Source organism: Pogona vitticeps, chromosome 5 (assembly GCF_051106095.1).
Source record: "Pogona vitticeps strain Pit_001003342236 chromosome 5, PviZW2.1, whole genome shotgun sequence".
NCBI classification, from domain to species: Eukaryota; Metazoa; Chordata; class Lepidosauria; order Squamata; family Agamidae; genus Pogona; species Pogona vitticeps.
In genome coordinates, this window is record NC_135787.1 from 94,599,638 (window position 1) to 94,619,462 (window position 19,825).

General features: G+C 45.3%; 1 protein-coding gene across 1 annotated transcript; it reads right to left on the reverse strand.

Moving 5' to 3' along the window:
• Nucleotides 1–373: 373 nt before the first annotated feature.
• On the reverse strand, nt 374–7,658 carry HMX1 (H6 family homeobox 1). The gene is made up of 2 exons (XM_073001012.2): nt 5,989–7,658; nt 374–3,737 (listed from the first exon to the last, which is right to left on the reverse strand). Exons 1-2 carry the CDS (start codon nt 6,287–6,289, stop codon nt 3,088–3,090), a joined length of 951 nt encoding a protein of 316 aa, XP_072857113.1. The 5' UTR covers nt 6,290–7,658; the 3' UTR covers nt 374–3,087.
• Between the last annotated feature and the right edge of the window lie 12,167 nt (nt 7,659–19,825).

Below are 19,825 nucleotides of genomic sequence, written 5' to 3' on the forward strand. Positions count from 1 at the left end.
CACTGAAATCATAAAGCAGAGGACTCCCTTAGTGGTGCCCCCCCACCCCGTTTTGGCTGTCCTTTGAAGAAAGAGTCCTGCTGTCTGCTCTGCAAAATATTTTGATGCCAGCTGAAGGTGGTGATGTTCGCTATAGTTTCTCCAATCTCTTGCTCTCCTTTCTCCCCTTCCTAATATTTACTTGTGTGTGTGTGTGTGGGGGGTCATTATCGTAGTCTGATATTAGTGTTTCATTGAATGTATTATGCTTTAAATAATCCATTGCTTTGTTGCACACTGCCCTGAAATCTGGCTAGATGAAGGACAATATAAAATATTTAAAATAACTAAAGCATTAAAAGAGAGAGAGAAATAACATAATAAAATGCAGGAGTAGAACACATATGAACAAATGTTTATTGAAATCAACATAATACTTTAAAAGAAAACCGCAAGAAGCCTATTTTTAAAATTATTCCCTGTTCATTTGGAGCTGCCAGTTTTTTGCCTTTAAATCCCCAGTTTGGGAGAGTTACCCTCAAACAACAGCATTTTCAAGGCAAGAGAAGAAACAGGAGAGAGAAGAGTCAGATGTGTGGAGAGAAAGAGTTATTCTTCTAGGGCTGACATGCCTGCAGCTCAGCACCATTTCACTCTTGAATAATGCCAAGCACGCAGCAATCCCTCCCCCCCCCCAATTTCCTATTGTATCAAAGAAACTCGTTTTCTGCAGTCTGTTAGATATGTGTAAACATGTGAGTCAGTACAGGGGGGGCAGGCATGAGAACTCTAGCTGAAAGACTCACATTGACCTGAGATTTAAGCCATGTTTCATGGAGAACTAAATCCCACCTAGTTCAACGGAATGAACTTTCTAAGCCTGCCTAACCCTGGAACCCTCAAAATCTCAATACTCCTGGGCTGCCCTCTTTTCCTTGTCAGTAAGGGCAACCCAGCCTCCACAAATCTGGGCACTGGAAGACCCTCCAAGGCACATGGGAAGAAGCACATCAGCCCATTTTCGGCCTTTTCTGCCAATGATGTTTCAAGAGTAGGTGACTATTTTATTTATTAAACATCCGGCAATTAGACACAGGTCACACATTTCAAACTACTATACTGACAATGCCGTTCTACAGGTAAACCTCACTAAAACCAGTCAGATAAATTTCTGGATTCCTGTATATAGAATTACAGCCTAAGTGATTTTTGTCCTCTATGCCAGACTGTTGCTTTAAAAATTAGTTGTACCCAAATAAGTGTGCATTTTAATTTATGAATGCATGATGGTTGTTCAAATAAAAACTAATTTAAATAATGAATACTTTCTCATCTAAATGCCCTACTGAAGATGCTAACCAAAGAATTAATAAAAATAAACAGTTTTTTTCTCTGTGTGTTTGTGCATAATTGCCATCTTCCAGTGTAAATCAACTTGATCCTAGAACCATTGATTTGCATTCAGAAGTTGGACAAAAGTTGTCGTGGGGAGGCAATAATTTTGAGAAACTATATTTATAAAAAATATCCCATTTCATCATGAGTGGTTAATCCTCTAACCAGAAATGGCTAGTTTGCTCCAAATATAAATTAGACATTTTAAAACAATAAATTCTTTTTTAAAAGTGGAGAAGGGCCATTCACCCCTAAAATCCACAAACTACTTGGCGAATACATCCCAGCTAAAAGGCTAAATTATATTTGATTGTGGCACAATAATACATACAATCAGAGATTGACCTCTCGTGAAAAGAAACAATCTAGATTGCTTTTTTTTCTTTCTTTCATTCCCCATTAGGTTTGCTACAATGAACAGCTGGACTTTAGGATTAATTTTTTGAGTCAGCCTTATTTTCAGAATGTTTAGGAAGAGAAAGAAGTTAGTTAAGAAATTTAATTAAAGCATGCATATTACTTCATATGATACCATGTTACAGTTGCTAAAGAGATCAGCTGCAATTTTAAGCTAAAATGTCTTGAACCATCAGTGACACTCCCAGCTTTCCACCGAAAATAGAAACATAGGGAGAAAGAAAAATGAAACTGGCAAATACCCAAATCTGCCTTCTTCAAGTATTTAAACAGAATTAGGCAATAACTGTAAAGTCAATGTTATAGGAAAACCTAAGAGGGTGCTTGGAAAAATGGGTGAAGAACGCAAACCATTATTGAGAGTTTCAAAATACTTTGCACCATAAATTAATGTGAACTGAATAATTCTAGCACATGCTTTATACTGGTTTGCCTTCCTTTAAAAGGAGATGAAGTATCTTATTAAAAGAAAAACAAACTGCATCAGCAATTTGAAATTGAAAATGTTACAACAGAAGAAAACCTTTAGTCATTTCCTCTGGTTTGCATGAAAGCAGACCCAAATTTCAATAATTATTTTCAAACTGGGAAATAAACCTCTCTACCGTGTGATAACTCCAGTTTAGTTTTATTCTAAAGAGCGAGGGTAGGGGGTGACAATCGAATTTAATGTAGACCTCCAGATACCTTCCCTAGAAAGGAAGCCCCAGGGAAAGTCTCCAGAGTGCAGGTAGAGAAGAAACGCCGAGTTGAATCCCACTAATCCAGCGCTTCTAAATCCTTATCCTGGTAAGAAAAGACAAAGTATGCTCAAGATTCACGTGTCTGCAGTTATGCGGGGCAGGCTTTCTTACCCGATCTGGGGAAGAAACTGCAGCGGCCAAGGAAATGGGGGGGGGGGGCGGTGTCTCTCGCTTTATGGCTAGAAAAGTATAAACCTTTACATTCTTCTCTTGCTCATCCTGTTAAAGAGTGCCTCAGTTAAGGAACACGGGAAGATCCGGCAATTTTCAATGGTGGAAACGAACAAAGGGGTCCTCTCTCGCGCGGTTGGTCTTCATCATCCCGAGCTTCGGAAGGAGATCTCTAGCAGGTTCTTGGGTTGGGTCCGTGATATCCTCAGAGGCGCCCGCTCTGCAGAGGTCCGGTTATTTCTTCTGCTTCTTTTTACAGTTATTTACGCCCGAAAGTCTCTCTATTGCACCGTTAGAACAATCAAAAACATCGCGTCAAGGAGGTTAGAAACGGAAAGGTAAACAACGGTGACCGAGTAGGGAAGGATAGGGAGCCTCCGCGTCAAACGAGTCCGGTCACTGGCGACCTTAGGAAAGGAACCGAAGCCGCCGGGAAGGTACTCAGCGGGTAGGTGACGCCGCTGGACACCCCGACCAGCGGCGGCGAGCCGTGCGCCGGCGGCGGGGGCGGCGGGGGCGGCGGCAGAGGGAAGCAAGCCAGGGCGCTGCCCGCCAGCGAGTTCTCGTGGTACAAAATGGGGACGCGGACTATCCTTTGGGCGGCGTGCGGGAGGTTGGCCGCCTCCAGATCCGCCGCCAGCTGCCTCTTCCATTTGTTGCGACGGTTCTGGAACCAGATCTTCACCTGCGTCTCGGTGAGATGCAGGGAGGCGGCCAGGCCCGCCCGCTCCGAGCTGCTCAGGTAGCGCTTCACGTCGAAGGTCGACTCCAGCTGGAAGACCTGGCTGCGCGAGAAGACGGTGCGGGTCTTCTTCTTGCGCCCGGCCGCCCGGGCCTCGCTCGAGTCCGACTCGTCCACCCGCTCCTCCTCCAGGCTGCTGCGGCTGTGGCTGCCGCCGGCGCCCGCCGGTTCCTCTCTCTTGGCGGCGGGGCTCCGCTCCGACGGGAGTTTCTCGCTGCCCGGGGCCACCTTGGCGGCCGCCTTCTCTTGAACGGCCTCTTCGGAGATCTCGGGAGAATCCCTGTCACTGGCTGGAGAGGAGAGAGGAGGGAACGAGGGAGGGAAGGAGGGAAGGGGGCAAAGGCAGAATCAGGAAGAAACAGGCTTGCGACTCCAAGGATTTGGGCCAGCCACTTTCCCTCCCTCCCCGCCGCCGCCGCCGCCGCCGCCGCCGCCGCCCTTGCTCATTTATTAACGATTATGCTGATCTATTGAAATAGTTCCCCCAGGATCTGAGCTCGCCACTGAACTCCAATGATCATTCCGAATCTTAAGCGTTAAATGCCATCTTCGAGTCACGGGACGTTAACATTGGCCCCACTGCTGGCACTGCTTCGGCCCTGCCTTTATTCTTACCCTTCTCTGCCGCCGCCGCCTCCCGGAGGTCTTACCGACTCCCATTTAAACTCCACTAGGAGGCAACGTGTGAAACGGCTGATTGCGCTGGCCGGTTGGCTTCTGGCTTAAGCAAATTTATCGAAAAGCCGCCGCTGAAACCAAGGCGCCTTCACCCAAAGCAGAGAGTTAAACCCAGTTGTTGTTTCCCGCTAAAAGTAGGCCAGCTGAATGTACAGGACATGGCGAGACAACACAGACATCAGCTCTACTGATTCCGTGGGTCCACTCTAGTCAGGACGAACACCTGTATTTAGCCCGGAATACTGACTGAAAGGCTCAACTAACTCTAAAATCCCGGACTCAGTTTGAGAAGGCTGAAAACCCCGATGAGAGTTCAAAGGGCAGAAGTGGACTACAGACCACAGGGCTGAATAAAAACATCAAGGCACAGGAATATACCAAGATGTTAATTTCAAGAAGCCAAGCCGTTAAAAGGCAACCAATTTTCCAGAGAATACATAGTTCCTGGCACTTCCCCGCAGCTGGATCCCTTTTCCTCCAAAGTCCCCCTATATTGCGGGGCTCCTCTTTTGATTTAAAGCAACGCCATTTTAAAAGAAAACAAACAGCTAAAACTGATCCATAACCTAGTTGAACCAGGCTATTCGGAGCTTTCCAATTAACAGTACAGACTGGGAATTTGTTTTCAAGCCATGCATCTAGATTCGGCACCGCCGTGCTCCTCAGACACAATCCCTTGGCTGAAATGGCTTTGGGATGGAAAGAAAAGCATGGCTTCCGCGGATTTCGATCATCTCTTCCCCTCCCCCTATAACCGTCGCTTATACAAAGAAAAGAAGGTTACAATTTTCAAGAAAAAAACAAAACAGTTTCGTATTTCCACGAGCCAGATTTGGCTGTAAAAACAAGTCTTTTGAGAGAAAATACTACTTCATTCGCTCAGGAAACTTACACCTTCCCAGAAAATACGAACTGACATAAAAACTCAAGAAAAGGAATGAACCCCATTAATCGTTGCAAATTTTATTGTATTTTTCTGCAGGAGAAAAGAAGAAAAAGCGGGAGGAGAAAAAGAAAAAGCTGAATTTAATTGGGGCTCTCCCTCTCCCATAGAAGAAGACCACCAGGCATTTCCTGTTTCGGGCCAAATGCCTTTTCTAGGGAATGCAGGTCGTAGCCTCCAATCGCAGCAGGCAGATTCGTTTTGTGGGATCTACTTCTCTCTCACTCTCACTCTCTTCCTTAGAACCGTGAGATCCACCAGACGCAGCCACGTGCACAGGACCCAGAATTCTGAGTCCAGGAATGACTACGAATTACGTGTGGAAGGACTGTGAGCTTTCTTCAGTTTTGTAACTCAAAACAAACCTAGCTTACAGCCCTTCCCTATCATAGAGGGACTCTTGCTTACCTCCTGCCTTTTTCTTTCTTTCTGAAGTACAGCGGCGGGGGGGGGGGGAGAGGAGATCATTTTCTGGCTGCCCTTATTATTAAATACCTCGAAGTCAGAAATTCATGCCGATCTACTGGAAATCGCTCAGAGATCTCAGCAAATCCAAATCTACCTAGGTCTACTCATGGCCTAGAAGAAATTACAAGGCTATCCTGAGAGAGTATTCCGGCTAACTCCCCCCCCTCCACCCCCCCCTCTCTGGGGCCAACGCATTTGTGCTCTGGCTAGGTCCCATAAGGCTCTCCTGCGCCGCCGGCCCGCCTGCTCGAAATTCGTTCGCGGGAACCTGAGTGGCAGCTGGGGCCACGGAGCGCTCCTGGGCCACGGGGCGCGGGTGGCCTCCCCCCTCCCCCCAAAAAAACAATAAAGCGAAACCCCGGAGCTGCCGCCTTGGGATCCGCCGTGCCTGCGGGGGGTGCACCGGGATCCTGGGGCTGCCAGGGCCGCGATGGTCGACGGCGGGGACTTACTTTCCGGACTGACGCACCCAATGAAAGCCACCTGCGCCCTTCGGTACCAGTCCGCCGAGCTTTCCCGCAGAGGGTAGCCGTGCAGACCGAGTCCAAAGCGGGAGACCTGGCATGGGCAGCAGGCAAGGGAACAATGGCTGCCCGCAAAGCCGCTGTGCGCTCGTGTCTCTTTGTGGTCCTCCTCGACGCTCTCCGGTTTCTTCTGGTCTTTGGCTTTGGCTCCCAGCAAATTCGCGATGAAAAAGGAGGACACCCTGGCAGAGGCCGAATGGGCGCTTTCCGTGGCTTCGTCCGGCATCATCGAGGGAAAACGAGAGCCAGAGCGGCGGCGGCGGCGGCGGCTGTTGCGGCGGTGCTGGCGGCGGCGGCGGCGGCGGTTGTTGCTGTTAAGCAGGCAGCTTTCCCAGGCGATCCTGCTCAGCCCAGCGCAGCCTCCCTGCGTACGGAAAGGTATTTTTGCGGGGTGATCATTCCAAATCGCTTTCTCCTCTCATTTCCTGTAAGGGCAGCGCGAAGGGAGCCCCCCTCGGAGGCGCCAGATTCTGTGCGAAAACGATCGGGAGGAAATAAACATGTCAGGGGAGTCAAACGCTTTACAAGCGGGGAGCAGTTCTCCGATTGGCCGAGGAGAGCGGCAAATGGGATTACTTAAGGAAGAGCGGAGCCCGGCGCGCCGAGAAGCGGGCCCGCCAGAGAGCGCGCCGCCCCGGGGCTCGCCGGCCCGTCGCTCGCCAGCTTTTTTTTATTTAGGTCAATTGGGGAGCAAATCAAAACGCAGAAAACGAGACTCTCTGGCCGCAACTCGAGGAGGACAAGGGGGAGGCCGGAATCTGAGCCTCCCATTGGTCAGGCTCGAGTGAGAGGGCGGCTGAGGCAGCCAATCATGCTCGCTGCCATAGGAGGATGCTGCTGATGATGATGACTAGGAATTCGCAAGATGCGCGTTCCTTGAAGCTCCCCCTTTGCGCTCCTTATTTGGGCCGATGGACTCCCACCGCCAGGACTCCCAGCAGAGGCAACCGGGCTCGCTTCTCGGGAGGCCGGAGCGCAGCTGCCGCTGGGAACCGCGGGGCCTGTTCGGGCGTTTCAGGTTCTTTTCGGGCTCTTCTGCCCGCGTGGGCGCCTCTGACGTGTGGGCGACGGAGGGGGCGGAGAGGGGAGCGCCAGGGAAGGTGTGCAGGGAAGGCCTCCGCCGCCGCGGCACCGCCACTCGGCCAGCCTTCTCTCGCCTTTGGGCGAGCAGGGGACGAGGACTAGCAAGAGCCCCGCGGTTTTCTTGTCAAGCCCGCCGGCCGTGGGAAAGGGAGGCTCTTTGGGCCATTGGCGGGGCCACTTGGCCGAGGCCAGAGACGCGAAGCTGGCGGCGAGGTCTCCGGCTCCAGCAGCGGGCGGAACCCAGCGGCCACTGGAAGACAAAGCCGGCGCCCACGCGGAACGTGGGCGCCTTTGAGTCCCCGGCGTGGGCAGCGCGGAAGACCTTAAGACGAGGAGACGAAAGAGTCGCCTCCCCTCTTCCCTCGGCAGACCCAGTGTGTATGGGAGCCGGGAGAGGAGCCTCCCCGCTTTGGGGGGAACAGCCCACGGAAATCCAGGCACTCTGGCTTCCCTGGGCAGCTGGGTCCTTCGACGGCCACTCCTTTCTCCGTCTTGGGCAGGGCAGGTCGGGGCAGAGGGATTGCTCGTTATACTGCTTTCTGAGAGAGGGCGGCACTGTCTTTTCCCTTTCTCTCGTTTCCTCATAGATGGAACCATCTGGGGAAAACCTTCTGCCACCAATCTGAAAGCATCAGAGACCCGAAGAAAAGCAGACGCCCTTCGCGATCCGACACTAGGCCCCAGTTCCCTGCTCTTGCTTGCGAAAAGAGCGAAGGCCTAGAAATGTTCTTACAACTTTCTCCTCGGTGGGGAGGAAACCTGCCGCCCCTTCTTCCCCACGTCATTTCACAGCCGCCCTTCGCACTAGCAGTATTCGGAACAGGCTGTTGTTGTTGTTTAGTCGTTTAGTCGTGTCCGACTCTTTGTGACCCTATGGACCAGAGCACACCAGGCCCTCCTGTCTTCCACTGCCTCCCGGAGTTGGGTCAAATTCATGTTGGTCACTTCGATGACACTGTCCAACCATCTCGTCCTCTGGCGTCCCCTTCTCCTCCTGCCTTCACACTTTCCCAACATAAGGGGCGTTTCCAGGGAGTCTTCTCTTCTCATGAGATGGCCAAAGTACTGGAGCCTCAGCTTCAGGATCTGTCCTTCCAATGAGCACCCAGGGTTGACTTCCTTCAGAATGGATAGGTTTGTTCTCCTTACAGTCCAGGGGACTCTCAAGAGTCTCCTCCAGCACCACAATTCAAACAGGCTAGAGTGGCCTAACTGTAAAGCCCAGGCAGATACCGCGGACCATCCAGATGCTGTTAGACTACAAGTTCCATGAACCTTGACCCATTCCAAGCCAGTTGGAGCTGCTGGGGGTTGGAGTCCAACAGCATCTGGGGCTCCACAGGCGCCCCCTTTCAGCCTAAAGCATTACTTTCCTATTTCGAATTTTGCGCCAGTTGAGAATGCTTTAAATATCTGGCCTAGAAGCTCTCGCCACGGGTAGTTGTCGTGCAAATATACCTCTAAGAATGAGGTTCCGTTGCTACTTACGAGTCAAAATGCCCGTGGGTGTGAGAATCGGGCGGCGTGAGACCGAACGGTAGGTCTGGCTGATTTGAAGGCAAGGTTTGTCTCGCAGCCTAGCGGCAGCAGAAAAGCAACATTACAGGGGAGGGAGGATGGACTGCACTGTCCTTTGACATCCCCGATGGGAGGTGGATGAGGGAAGGAAAACGGCAGAATCTCAGGATGTATTTCGGGCTGGAGTTTTATGCCACCTCCCGAGCTTCAGTTGCTCCGAATACCACTTTCGATGCTAGGCTCATTTCCGATGAAAAAGCATTTAAAATCAACCTAACTCACTCAATATTAAATTTTAAAAATGCGATGTTACATTGAAAAACAACGAAGTGGTGCATGTTTCTGACAGTAGTGGGAGCAGGGAAGAGATTCACTTGATCATGCAAAGAATCTAAGAAAAGAGTCTTGTAGCATCTTCAAGTTTGATTCGGGGGCAAGCTTTTGTGGACTTTTGTGGACTTTAACCCACTTCCTTAAATGTAATAATATAGCCTCAGGAGACAGACATTTGTATACACCCATGGAGGAGAGAAATGTGAAATGCTACAGGAAACATTTCCCCAGTTCTCTTCAGAATAGAACATTATCAAGCATCGAGTGGCATCTGGTTTCTAGCAGCCCTAACAGACCTTCCAAGGCAGGTGAGCTGTTTAAGGAGTGGTTTCACCAGTGCCAGGCACACGCACACCATGAGTCCCCAGGACTGGGAGGTCGTCCTCGCATCCGGTGCTACTCCTGGACCCTCGCCCATCCCTCTGTCCACCACGCTGGTAATCTCAGTTGTCTGCAAGTAAATTCCACCGGAAAGAAGTGAAACTCGCAAGGATAACGAGTTGTGGCTCCCGTTTCAAAGCCATTTCTTTAGCGCAGCGCCCTCAAGAAGTCCTTGAGGGCGATGCGCCTCGTGTTTCGCCCTCTCTTTCCCAGCTGGCTCGCGAACTCTTGCCTTGGTTCCTGGAAAGGGGGATGGGATTCCCCGGCCTCACGTCATGGGGAAGGTGGTGGTGTCAAGAGGGGCGCTTGGCGCTTCCTCTTCCGTCAATCCACTGTGCCTTATTCAAGAGGCAAAAAAATAAAAAAATAAAAATAAATTGCAGAAATAGAAAAGGTGTTGGGTCCCACCAACTCTTGACAGAATCGACCTCTCCCGCCGCATCTCTCTGGGGCTTAGCCCCCACTTCCTTGCAGAGGGGCGGGGAGAGGTTGCAGCCTCCCAGATTTTGGTCAGGTTTTCCCCTCCATAGCTTCTGCTGGTAGGGGCTGATGGGAATCGGAGTCCAATAGCTTCTGGCGTTCCCCAGCACGAGGCCTAGAATTCAGTCACTCCTGGCTCTTGGAGGGGCACATTTGTTAGCTGTTGTTGCTGTTCATTAGAACTGCTTACTATTAGAAAAAAATATGTTCCCAGGCCTTTTGATGGAGGCTTGTCTTAATTCTCACAGATTAGAAAAGGAGTTCAATCCAAAAATACTAGAGCAAATCCAAGGAAATCGTGTTTGCACCCACACGCGGAATCAGGTTTTGGGTGCAAGTGGGGAGGCAAATTTATTCTACTCCCATGAGGTTTGTGAAAAAACTAATTTAAGAAAAGACGAAGCGATAGGCGCAGGCAGTTGTTGGGAGTGGATTGGGCGACAGTCGGTCCCTGCCGGGCGATTCCGCACTGCTCCACTCGGAAGGCCGGCCCGGTCCCGCAGGGTCCTCCTCTCACAGCTCGGAACCTGTGATCTTCAAGAAGCGGCAGAGGAGAAGGAGGGGGATTCGCTCCCTGCTTCCGGGTCCCATAAGGAAACGTCTACCAGATGCCTGTCCACCTTAACACACCACCCTTTCGGCCTACAACCTGTACCCGTCTCACGGAGGCGCGGTGCAAACCAGCGCTTGGAGAAGCCGATGCCGAAGGATTCCGGCAGATCCCCGGAGCTGGGGTCCAAAAAAGTAAAATCTCTGAGCTCTCTTGCAAACACGCCCCTCAATGAGAGTCGAAGAAACCGTGGAAGGAGGGGGGCCCTTGAACTAGAGTGGGTTTCTTCAACAAGTGAAAATGTACGCTTTTAAGTAGGGCATCATCAAGCCTAAATAATTGCTATTAAAGGAATATTTGTAATTGGGTTGTGTGTGTATGTGCCATCAAGGATGTGCAAGACATGATGTGAGACGTTTCAGGTCTGGTTTTGCTGTCATCAGCCCCCAGCGAGTTCCTATCAATCAGCAGATATTGTGTCAGTCCTGAACTCTGCTCCGTTGTTTTCACTAGTTTTTAGAAAGGACTAACTTGAGCAGAATTGTGGCCTGTCATCACCCATCTTGTAACTGCCTTTGGAAGTCAATAGCCCCCAGCCTAGCATGTGTTTGTTATAAGGCAGCCTTTACCCACCCCATGAATGGCAGTGCCAAAGGAGCACTCTTTTCCCTGCCGCCCAGCTAAATGGGCTGATCAGGCTGGCAGGCAGGAGAAGGGGGAGGAGACCCGCAAGTTCAGCCCTCCGGGTGGCTCAGATGTGATCTGAAGGACTGAGGAACGGGGAAAACCTGCGGTGAAGAGTTGTGTCTTCAAAACAAAAGCAAGTCCTTTTTAACAATGAAAGACTGCCATATAATTTATTATAATATGTAACATATTACAGTAATGATGTATTGAAGAAGCCAAGAGATGTAGCTTATTATCAGGGCTGTAGTGTTTCCTAAATAACTGAATTGCTGTATTAATGGTCTTTCCCTCCGAAATCCTATAGTGGCCATCAGAAAGACGCTTCTTTCTTGCCCTCTTCCCACTCTCCTGCTTCTCCAACTTGCTGCTTAGATTCAAATACAGGCTGGAGAAGAATTCCAGTGGATGAGATTTTTGCACTGAACTGGAGGCAAGCATTATGCGACTCACCAAAATTCATGTTTCCGAGCCAGGACATAGGAAATTCATCAATATCACAAGTTCACACAGTGTACCACTTCATATTAGGAACAGGTTTTTGAGCCACTCTAAATTTTGTTCCACTCGCCTGTGTGACAAGCAGTGCTGCCGCTGCTTTCCCCTCAGCTACCTCTTGAACTTCTCTCTTTGCATCACCTAAACAGGAAGTCTCCCTTCCACCCTCAACTTGATTTGGAAGTTCTGGAGCTGAGCTAAGGTGGCTAGATCAAAGCTTGTTCCTGCTGCACAAGGGAAGTTTTTGTAAATTAAATTCCAAGTGAACAATGCATCCAAGGCCCACACATGGTGAATATATTACATAACGGATACTGGCCAGAATTCTATCCGCAATTTATGTATACATACAAGAAATCATATAAGTTGCAGCAAAACTGCTGCTAACAAATGAGGAGTCAGTCACAATTCTGTCCATATGCCAATAGTATAAGATGCAACCAGAAATACAACCAGCACCTTGTTATTTAAAAGCAAATTACTGCCACAATTTACATGATTACACACACACACACACACACACACACAATTTATAAGTAGGAGACCAGCCATTGTTAAAGCACAGAGTTAAAGCTAGGTAAAGCCTTACTCAAAATAAGAGGAACAGCCCAAATTGTTCTAATAACAACGATAATAGAAATATTTATAAATGTACAAAGACAAACAGGTCACAAATCACACAATCTCCAGAGTCCATATACAAATGCCATGAGTATGGGAAACAAACAAGAAAAACTGGAAATTTTAGTCCAGGAGGGCAAATGATAGGAATAACTGTAACTTGGTGGGATGAGTCCAATGACTGGAATACAGCAACTGAAGGATATAAATTGTTCAAAAAGAAAAAAGAGATTAGAAAGGGAAGTGGAGTTGCAGTATATATATATATATATGCATTCCTGCACAGAAATACAGGAGGACGAGATTAGATGTCCCATTGAGAACATCTCGATCAATCTAGTTGGGGCAAAAAACAAAAGGAACATGGTAGTTGGAGTCTAATACTGGCCAGCCAATCAAGGGGAAGAAGCAGATGAAACTTTTGGGAAAAATAAATTGCAAGGATGTCAAAGAGACACAATGTAGTGATGGGAGATTTCAATTATCTGGATATCTGTTAGGGGGAAAATTCTGCAAAGTATGGTCCTTCCAAGAAATTGCTGCCTTGTGTAGCTGATAATTTTCTCCCACAAAAAGTGGAGAAAGAAACTAGAGAAAATAAAACAACCAACCTTATAATGCCATTGTACAAAATGTTGGTAAGTCTGCACCTTTTCCCTCTCACACAATATAGGAAGCAGGGGACCTCCAGTCCAATTTTGTATTGGGAGGGTGAGAACAGAGAAAAGAATATATTTCTTGACCTAGTGTATTGTTAGTCTGTGGAACTCCTTATCACAGGATGTGGTGATGGCATCTGGCCTAGATGCCTTTAAATAGCAAGGAAAAGTTTGCCAGAGTTTACAAACCATGATTGAGGTGTATAATCTTCAGGCTTAAAAGGAAGGTACCTCAAAATGAGAGATGCAGGGGAGTGATATCAGGAGACAAGTATCTAGTGGTCTCGTGTGCTCTCAGAGGCATCTGGTGGGGCCACTGTGGGATACAGGAAGCTGGACTAGATGGACCCTTGGCCTGATCCAGTAGGGCTTTTCTTATATTTATATGTAGAGAAATAGCTATCCTTGACTCGATTCTAACCAATAGAGATGACTTGGTGGAGGAAGTGGCAGTAAGGGGAGCTCTGGGTGAGAGCTGCCATGTTCTAATAGAATTCTTGCTTTCAAAGGAAAACAGTGTAGCCACACATATCTGCTGGATTTTTTAAAAGGCAGTTTTAATAATCTAAGAAGAATGAGTAAGGTCCCATGGCAGGAGATCCTGACAAGAAAAGGAGTCCAAGAAGGGTGGGAGTTTCTAAAATGGAAAATTCTAAAAGCACAACTAAAAACAATTCCAACAAGAAAAAAATGTGGGAGGCAGCAAAAAGGCCAGTGTGGCTTAACAAAAAGCTCGGGGAGGACCTGAAAACAAAAAAGGGCATATATAGGGCGCAGAAAGAAGGCCAGGCCACCAAGGATGAGTACAAACAAGTAGCAAGGAAATGCAGGAGTGGCATAAGGAGAGCAAAAGCTGAAAATGAGCTCAGATTAGGTAGAAACACTAAAAGGAATTTTTAAAAAAACATTATTCAGGTACTGTATGTGTGAAGCAAAAGAAAAGGAACAGTGGCACAGCTACTCAATGGAAATGGAAAAAAGAGAATAGATGAGGGGGGGAAGCAGAGGTGCTCAATTCCTATTTTAGCTCAGTCTTTTCCCATACGACAGACTGTGACCGCCAGACAAATATGAAGTGCAAGTGGAGGGGACAGGACTGCAGCTGGAAATTGATAAACAAATAGTCAAGGAATACCCTACCACCTGGAGCAAGTTCAGATCTCCAGGCCCAGATGAACTGCATTCACGAGGACAGAAACAATTGGCTGAAGAACCACTTGTCCATTATTTTCTTGAAATCATGGGAAACAGGTGAGGTGCCAGATGATTGGAGGAGAGCTAATGTTGTCCCTATCTTCAAAAGGAGCAAAAAAAGAGGAACCTGGGAACTACAGGCCAGTCAGCCTGACATTAATCCCAGGGAAAATTCTGGAACAAATTAAAAAACATTCACTATAAAAGCAGCTTGAAAACAAGGAAGTAATAACTAGAAGCCAACACAGATTTGTCAAGAACTAATCCTGCCAAACTAAACTGATCTCATTTTTTGATTGATTAACCTCCCTGAAAAACAGAGGGAATGATGTAGACGTAGTATATCTTGACTTCAAGAAAGCTTTTGACAACTACTAGTGCGCCATGATAGTTTGATTAACTAGGTGTGGGTTGGATAGATCAAGTGTCAGGTGGATACACAATTGGCTACAGAATCCTACTCAGAGGGTGATGATTAATGGCTCCTTCTCCAACTGGGCAGAGGGAACAAGTGGTGTACCCCAAGGATCAGTCCTGGGCTCTGTGCTCTTCAACATTTTTATTTATGATCTAGTTGAGGGAGTGCAGGGAATGCTTGTCAAATTTGCCGACGAGGCAAAATGGCTGGAATAGCTAATACTCTGGAAGACAGAAACAAAATTCAAAATGATCTTGATAGGCTGGAGCACTGGGCTGAAAACAACAGAATGAAATTCAGAAGGGACAAATGCAAAGTACTGCATCTCAGGGAAAAAGAAACCAAACACACAGTTACAAGATGGGGGATACCTGGCTCAGCAATTCTACAAGCAAGAATGATCTTGGAGTCATTGTAGATCACAAGCTGAATATGAGCCAACACTGTGATGTGGCTCCAAAAAAGACAAATATTATTTTACACTGCATTAACAAAAGTATAGTTTCCAAGTCTTGCGAGGTGCTAGTTCCCCTCTGTTCAGCAATGGTTAGGCCTCACTTTGAGTATGGTGTCCAGTTCTGGACACTGCACTTAAAGAAGTTCAGAGAAGGGCAACAATGATGATCATGGGGCTGGAAACCAAGCCCCATGAGGAAAGACTGAAAGAACCAGGCTTGTTTAAAGAAGACAAAGGGGTGATATGATAACACTTCTCAAATACTTGAAAGGCTGTCATAAGCCACTATCATCCCAGAGTGCAGGACACACAACAATGGGCTCAAGTTATAGGAAGCCAGATTTTGATTGAATATCAGAAAGAACTTCCTAACTGTTAGAGCAGTACAACAATGGAACCAATTGCCTGGAGAGGTGGTGAGCACTCCAACACTGGAGGCATTCAAGAGAAATTTCGACAACCACTTGGCAGAGATCCTTTGATTTGTGTTCCTGTATTGAGCAGGGTTTGGATTTGATGGCTTTATAGGCCCCTTCCAAATTCGTTATTCTATGATTGTTTAATATTGTTCGCATTACTGTTTCTTTAAAGAATAGAAATGTATTTCTGTTCCTTCGAACAGGTTGTGAACCACTTCAGCCTTCATCTTGTGGAAAATGAGTGATTGGTTTTGATGACTAATGGAAGATTTCAGTATTTTTGCACTTCTGGAAGACTGTCTTGAATTTTTCCATGCCAGCTGGAGAAGGGAAGCTATAGGTGCATTTATGTATCCTTATGACCCAGTATCCTCCTCTCTCAACATTCTGAAATCAAATGTATTTATATGTACAAAAAGTGAATGTTATGGTTCAGAGCAGTGTCAATTCAAAGTTAAGGAGAAGTTGCATCTTGCTCTGCTCACACACGTTGAGAGACGTTGAAGGTGCAGAGAATTCATCAAAAAGGTGAGTGAATGCCAAATCAAGGAAAATGAAACAAGCATCAGCAACATGATGAGAAAGAGTGATCTTATTTTTTTTAATAGAACCTCATATCTGCATTCACAGAGCAGTCCTAAGACCACTTGATTCCTTATAGAAAATTACTCCAAGAGAAGTATCATTACAAAACCCCCAGTGTAGCCCCAGATGCAAAAAGGAAAATAGGACCGATATGTACACGTGGTGGATGTGTAAAATAAGAAAGAATGGGCACTGGTTTCTAAGGAAAATAGAAAAATTTGGATGCAATATGCAGATATTGCCAAGTATTGCCCTCCTGAATAAAATTAAGAATGACCATTAGAAAAAAAATATCAGAGTTAGTTGTTATAATGGTTACCACAGCAAGATTAATATTTGCAAAGAATTGGAAAAGTGATAAACAAATTAATCTTGAAGATTGGTACAAATAAATTTGGAGTTTAGCACTTAATGATAAGTTAACATGCAAAGTGAAAATAAGAAAAGCAATGGTAAAGTTTAATGATTTCAGAGATGTATGGAATTTATACCTGGAATATGTCTTTTTGAAGGGGAAAGATTATAGGCCAGCAGAAGAATCAATGTATTTTTTGAGAGGAATGGGTGAAAAATCATAAAATGTTATTATTGGTTACCTAGTCCTGAGGGTGAAGGTGGCACAGGTGGGGAAGGTTTAATTTGTATTGTATATAATTTTTACTGAATATGTATTTTGTTAGTTTTGTTATTTTTCTTTAATAAAATTCAAAAGAAGAAGCGTGTATTTTAAAAACCCAGGTCTGCCCTGTTGGTTGTATTTGTGGCACAAACTGATAGCTGGCAATGTAGGATTAGCTGCCCACCATGTTTGTTTGTTTGTTTTTAGAATGGTTTCCCTCTCCTGTTCTCTACTGCCAGTTTTGTGAGTGATTTTTTTTTGAATTTACAATTGGGCCAAGGAATGAGAAGGGTACAGGACTAAGGGATTGGCAGCCACCCTGAAATATTACTGCAGGCTTTTCAGGTCAGCCCCCTGAGACCTTTACTGTGGAAGAAAACGACCATAACTGCACAACCCATCTTCTCAGACCTAAAAAGTTCAGCTGGGAGCTGGTAATAAGAACAGGACTCCACAAGAATGTTTTTCGGTAGTGTTTGGATCAGTGCACCTATTGAACATTGGCATTGCAGTCAATGTTGGGCTGTTATTGTAGGCAAAAAGATACAGACCACCACAGGCCAAATAGTTACCTGAATGATATATAGTATTAAATCGGGTTAGCTGAAAGTTGTAGCTCTTGATCATAACAGAGCAAAGCTTCGGCTTTTATGCATCCAGGCAAAGGTGTCCTTTTTATTTCTGAGTACCAGAACAAATGTATCTGGCAACACCAGTTTTTAAAAAAATACTTGGTTTGTTACCAATTTTACTACAGTAGTTCCAAATCAGAGCTAGATGATAGGCAACAAAATATTTCTAGCTTGGTGGGTGGAACAAAAGGGAAAAGAAAAGAAGAAGAAACATTTATTTTCAGTACTCTTTCTTTCAGAAGAACCTGAGTTATGGAGATCTATGCCAGCTTTTAGGTATTGAAATGCCCATGTTCCTCTAACCGAGGAGTACAGAGATGCTTTTTACTTCTGTCTGGGAAAGTTTCCCCTCATTACACTCCTGACAAAATAGACACGGACAGCATTAGGGATGCTGGTTTAAACTCCAGCCCCCAAAGGAATGTTCCCCAAGTATTGCAGAAAGGGGCTTGCAAGCATTTTTAATGGAATGCACGAAAGGTCTTCAGCAAACATGGCTGTAGGAAGGAAGAGAAATCCAAGGCTCCATCCCCTTGGTCCCATCCCCCAGCTGTGTTCCTTCTGAATTATCAGCCTTTGTCAATTATTCCCTTTCCCAGGAATACAGGAAGAATGGCGATTAAGAAGAACACATTCTGAACAGCTTTCCTGACAAAGAGCTTACAAGGTCCATTTGTTTAACCTTTCCACAACAGCTTGACCTTGTCAAAAAGAACAAATCATGTTCAAATAATGTCTGATGAGAGAGGAGGCAGGGGCAGGAGGGACAAAGCTTTTAGCTGGGCCTCTGTGCTGCAGTCAGTCACTGCTAGATAAATAAGGCCACTAGTTTGTGGTTGGGCTTCATCCATCTCCATAGGAATTCTGCAGAATCATGGGCATTCATATGAATTTTTGGCATGAAGAAATGCACAGTGGTGTTAATGTAATTTTCACATACAGTGCATGCTCCTGCAACACACCTGTGCACCTTTTTCTTCTGTGTGCACAAGCTTTGTTGCTTAACATCACAATTCATGATATTTAGTAACATGCAGAAAATCTGCAGCCTTGCAGAGAATATTATAAATAGGACAATACTAAAGCAGAAATGCTTCACGCACATAATCAAGTTTTCCACAAGCAACCAAGGATTAATAAGACACTGTGGCATATTCCACCAAAAGAAAGAGGGCTTGGATTACTTAATATTAGATTATATTACATTGCAAACCAACTTAGACATATACCAGATAGTATAGTACAAAAGAGAAACTTAATATGGAAGGAACTGGAAATGCCAGAATAGTACTCTGATACATTGGAGGGCATATTCTTTAAAGAAAGAATTGTAGAAGAAATAAAGAGAATAACTCTTATTCCAGTACGGTAGAGTATTGGAATAATTATAGATATATATTGAGTCCACCTATTTCACCATTATTACAAGTAGTGGAGGTTCACAGTTTCCCCCAAACTCTTAAAAATAAACCTAAATAAGTATTAATAGAGAAAAGGTTAAATACAATAAAGAGTTAGATGAAAAAAATAAAAGTTAAGAATACTATGAAGGAAATTTTGAGGGAAGAAGAGAGAAAATCTTGGCTAAACATACTCCAAATGGAAAGTTGGACTAGAGAGTGGACAAGGGGAAAAAAAGGAGATTTTGAAAATTGACAAAATTTGAGGAGATTATTGAACAAAGCTCAAGAAGAAGAAAGTAAAAGAAAGGGAACAGTTAGTATAATTTATAAAATGTTAGTACATTCAGGACCCGATCAAATTATGATGAAAAATCAGTGGCAGGAGGACTTTGAAGAAGAGATTAAAGGAGAGGACTGAAATAAGATATGGACACAAAAATAATGAAGAATATGTCTATAAGGGTAAAAGAAAATTGTTATAGGGTAGTAAGAAGATGGTATTTAACCCCAGTAAGATTGAATATAATAAACAAAAATATACCTACTCAATGATGGAGATGCAAAAAGGAAAAGGGGACCTATATGCACATGTGGTGAACATGTGAAATAAGAAAGAAAGAATGGGCACTGGTCTTTAAAGAAATCAGAAAAATTATTGGATGCAATATTGAGATATTGCTAAGTAATGCCCTCCTGGATATAATTAAGAATGACCATTTAAAAAAAGATCAGAAAACTTGTTATAATGGTTACTGTAGCAAGATTAATATTTGCAAAGAATTGGAAAAGTGACACATCTTGAAGATTAATATAAGGAAGTGTGGAGTTTAGCAAATAATGATAAGTTAACATGCAAAATGAAAATAAGAAGAGGAAAGGTAAAGTCTAATGATTTTAAAGATGTATGGAAATTATACTTGGAATATGTCTTTTCAAAGGGGAAAGGCTATAGGCCAACAAAAGAGTCAATGTATTTTTGGAGAGGAAAATGTTATTAGTGGTTACCTAGACCCAAGGGTGAAGGCAGCACAGGTGGTAAAGGTTTAATTTGCATTGTGTATAGTTATTACTGAATTTGTATTTTAATTTAGTTTTATTATTTTTTATTTTCCTTTAAGAACAAAGGGTGGGGGAAGCTTCCCATAACAGCTTTCACAGACTGTACCAAAACTTTATTTGGAATGTGAGATGTTTTTAAAAAGGTAAAACTAAGGACAAGAGTAAAGTAATG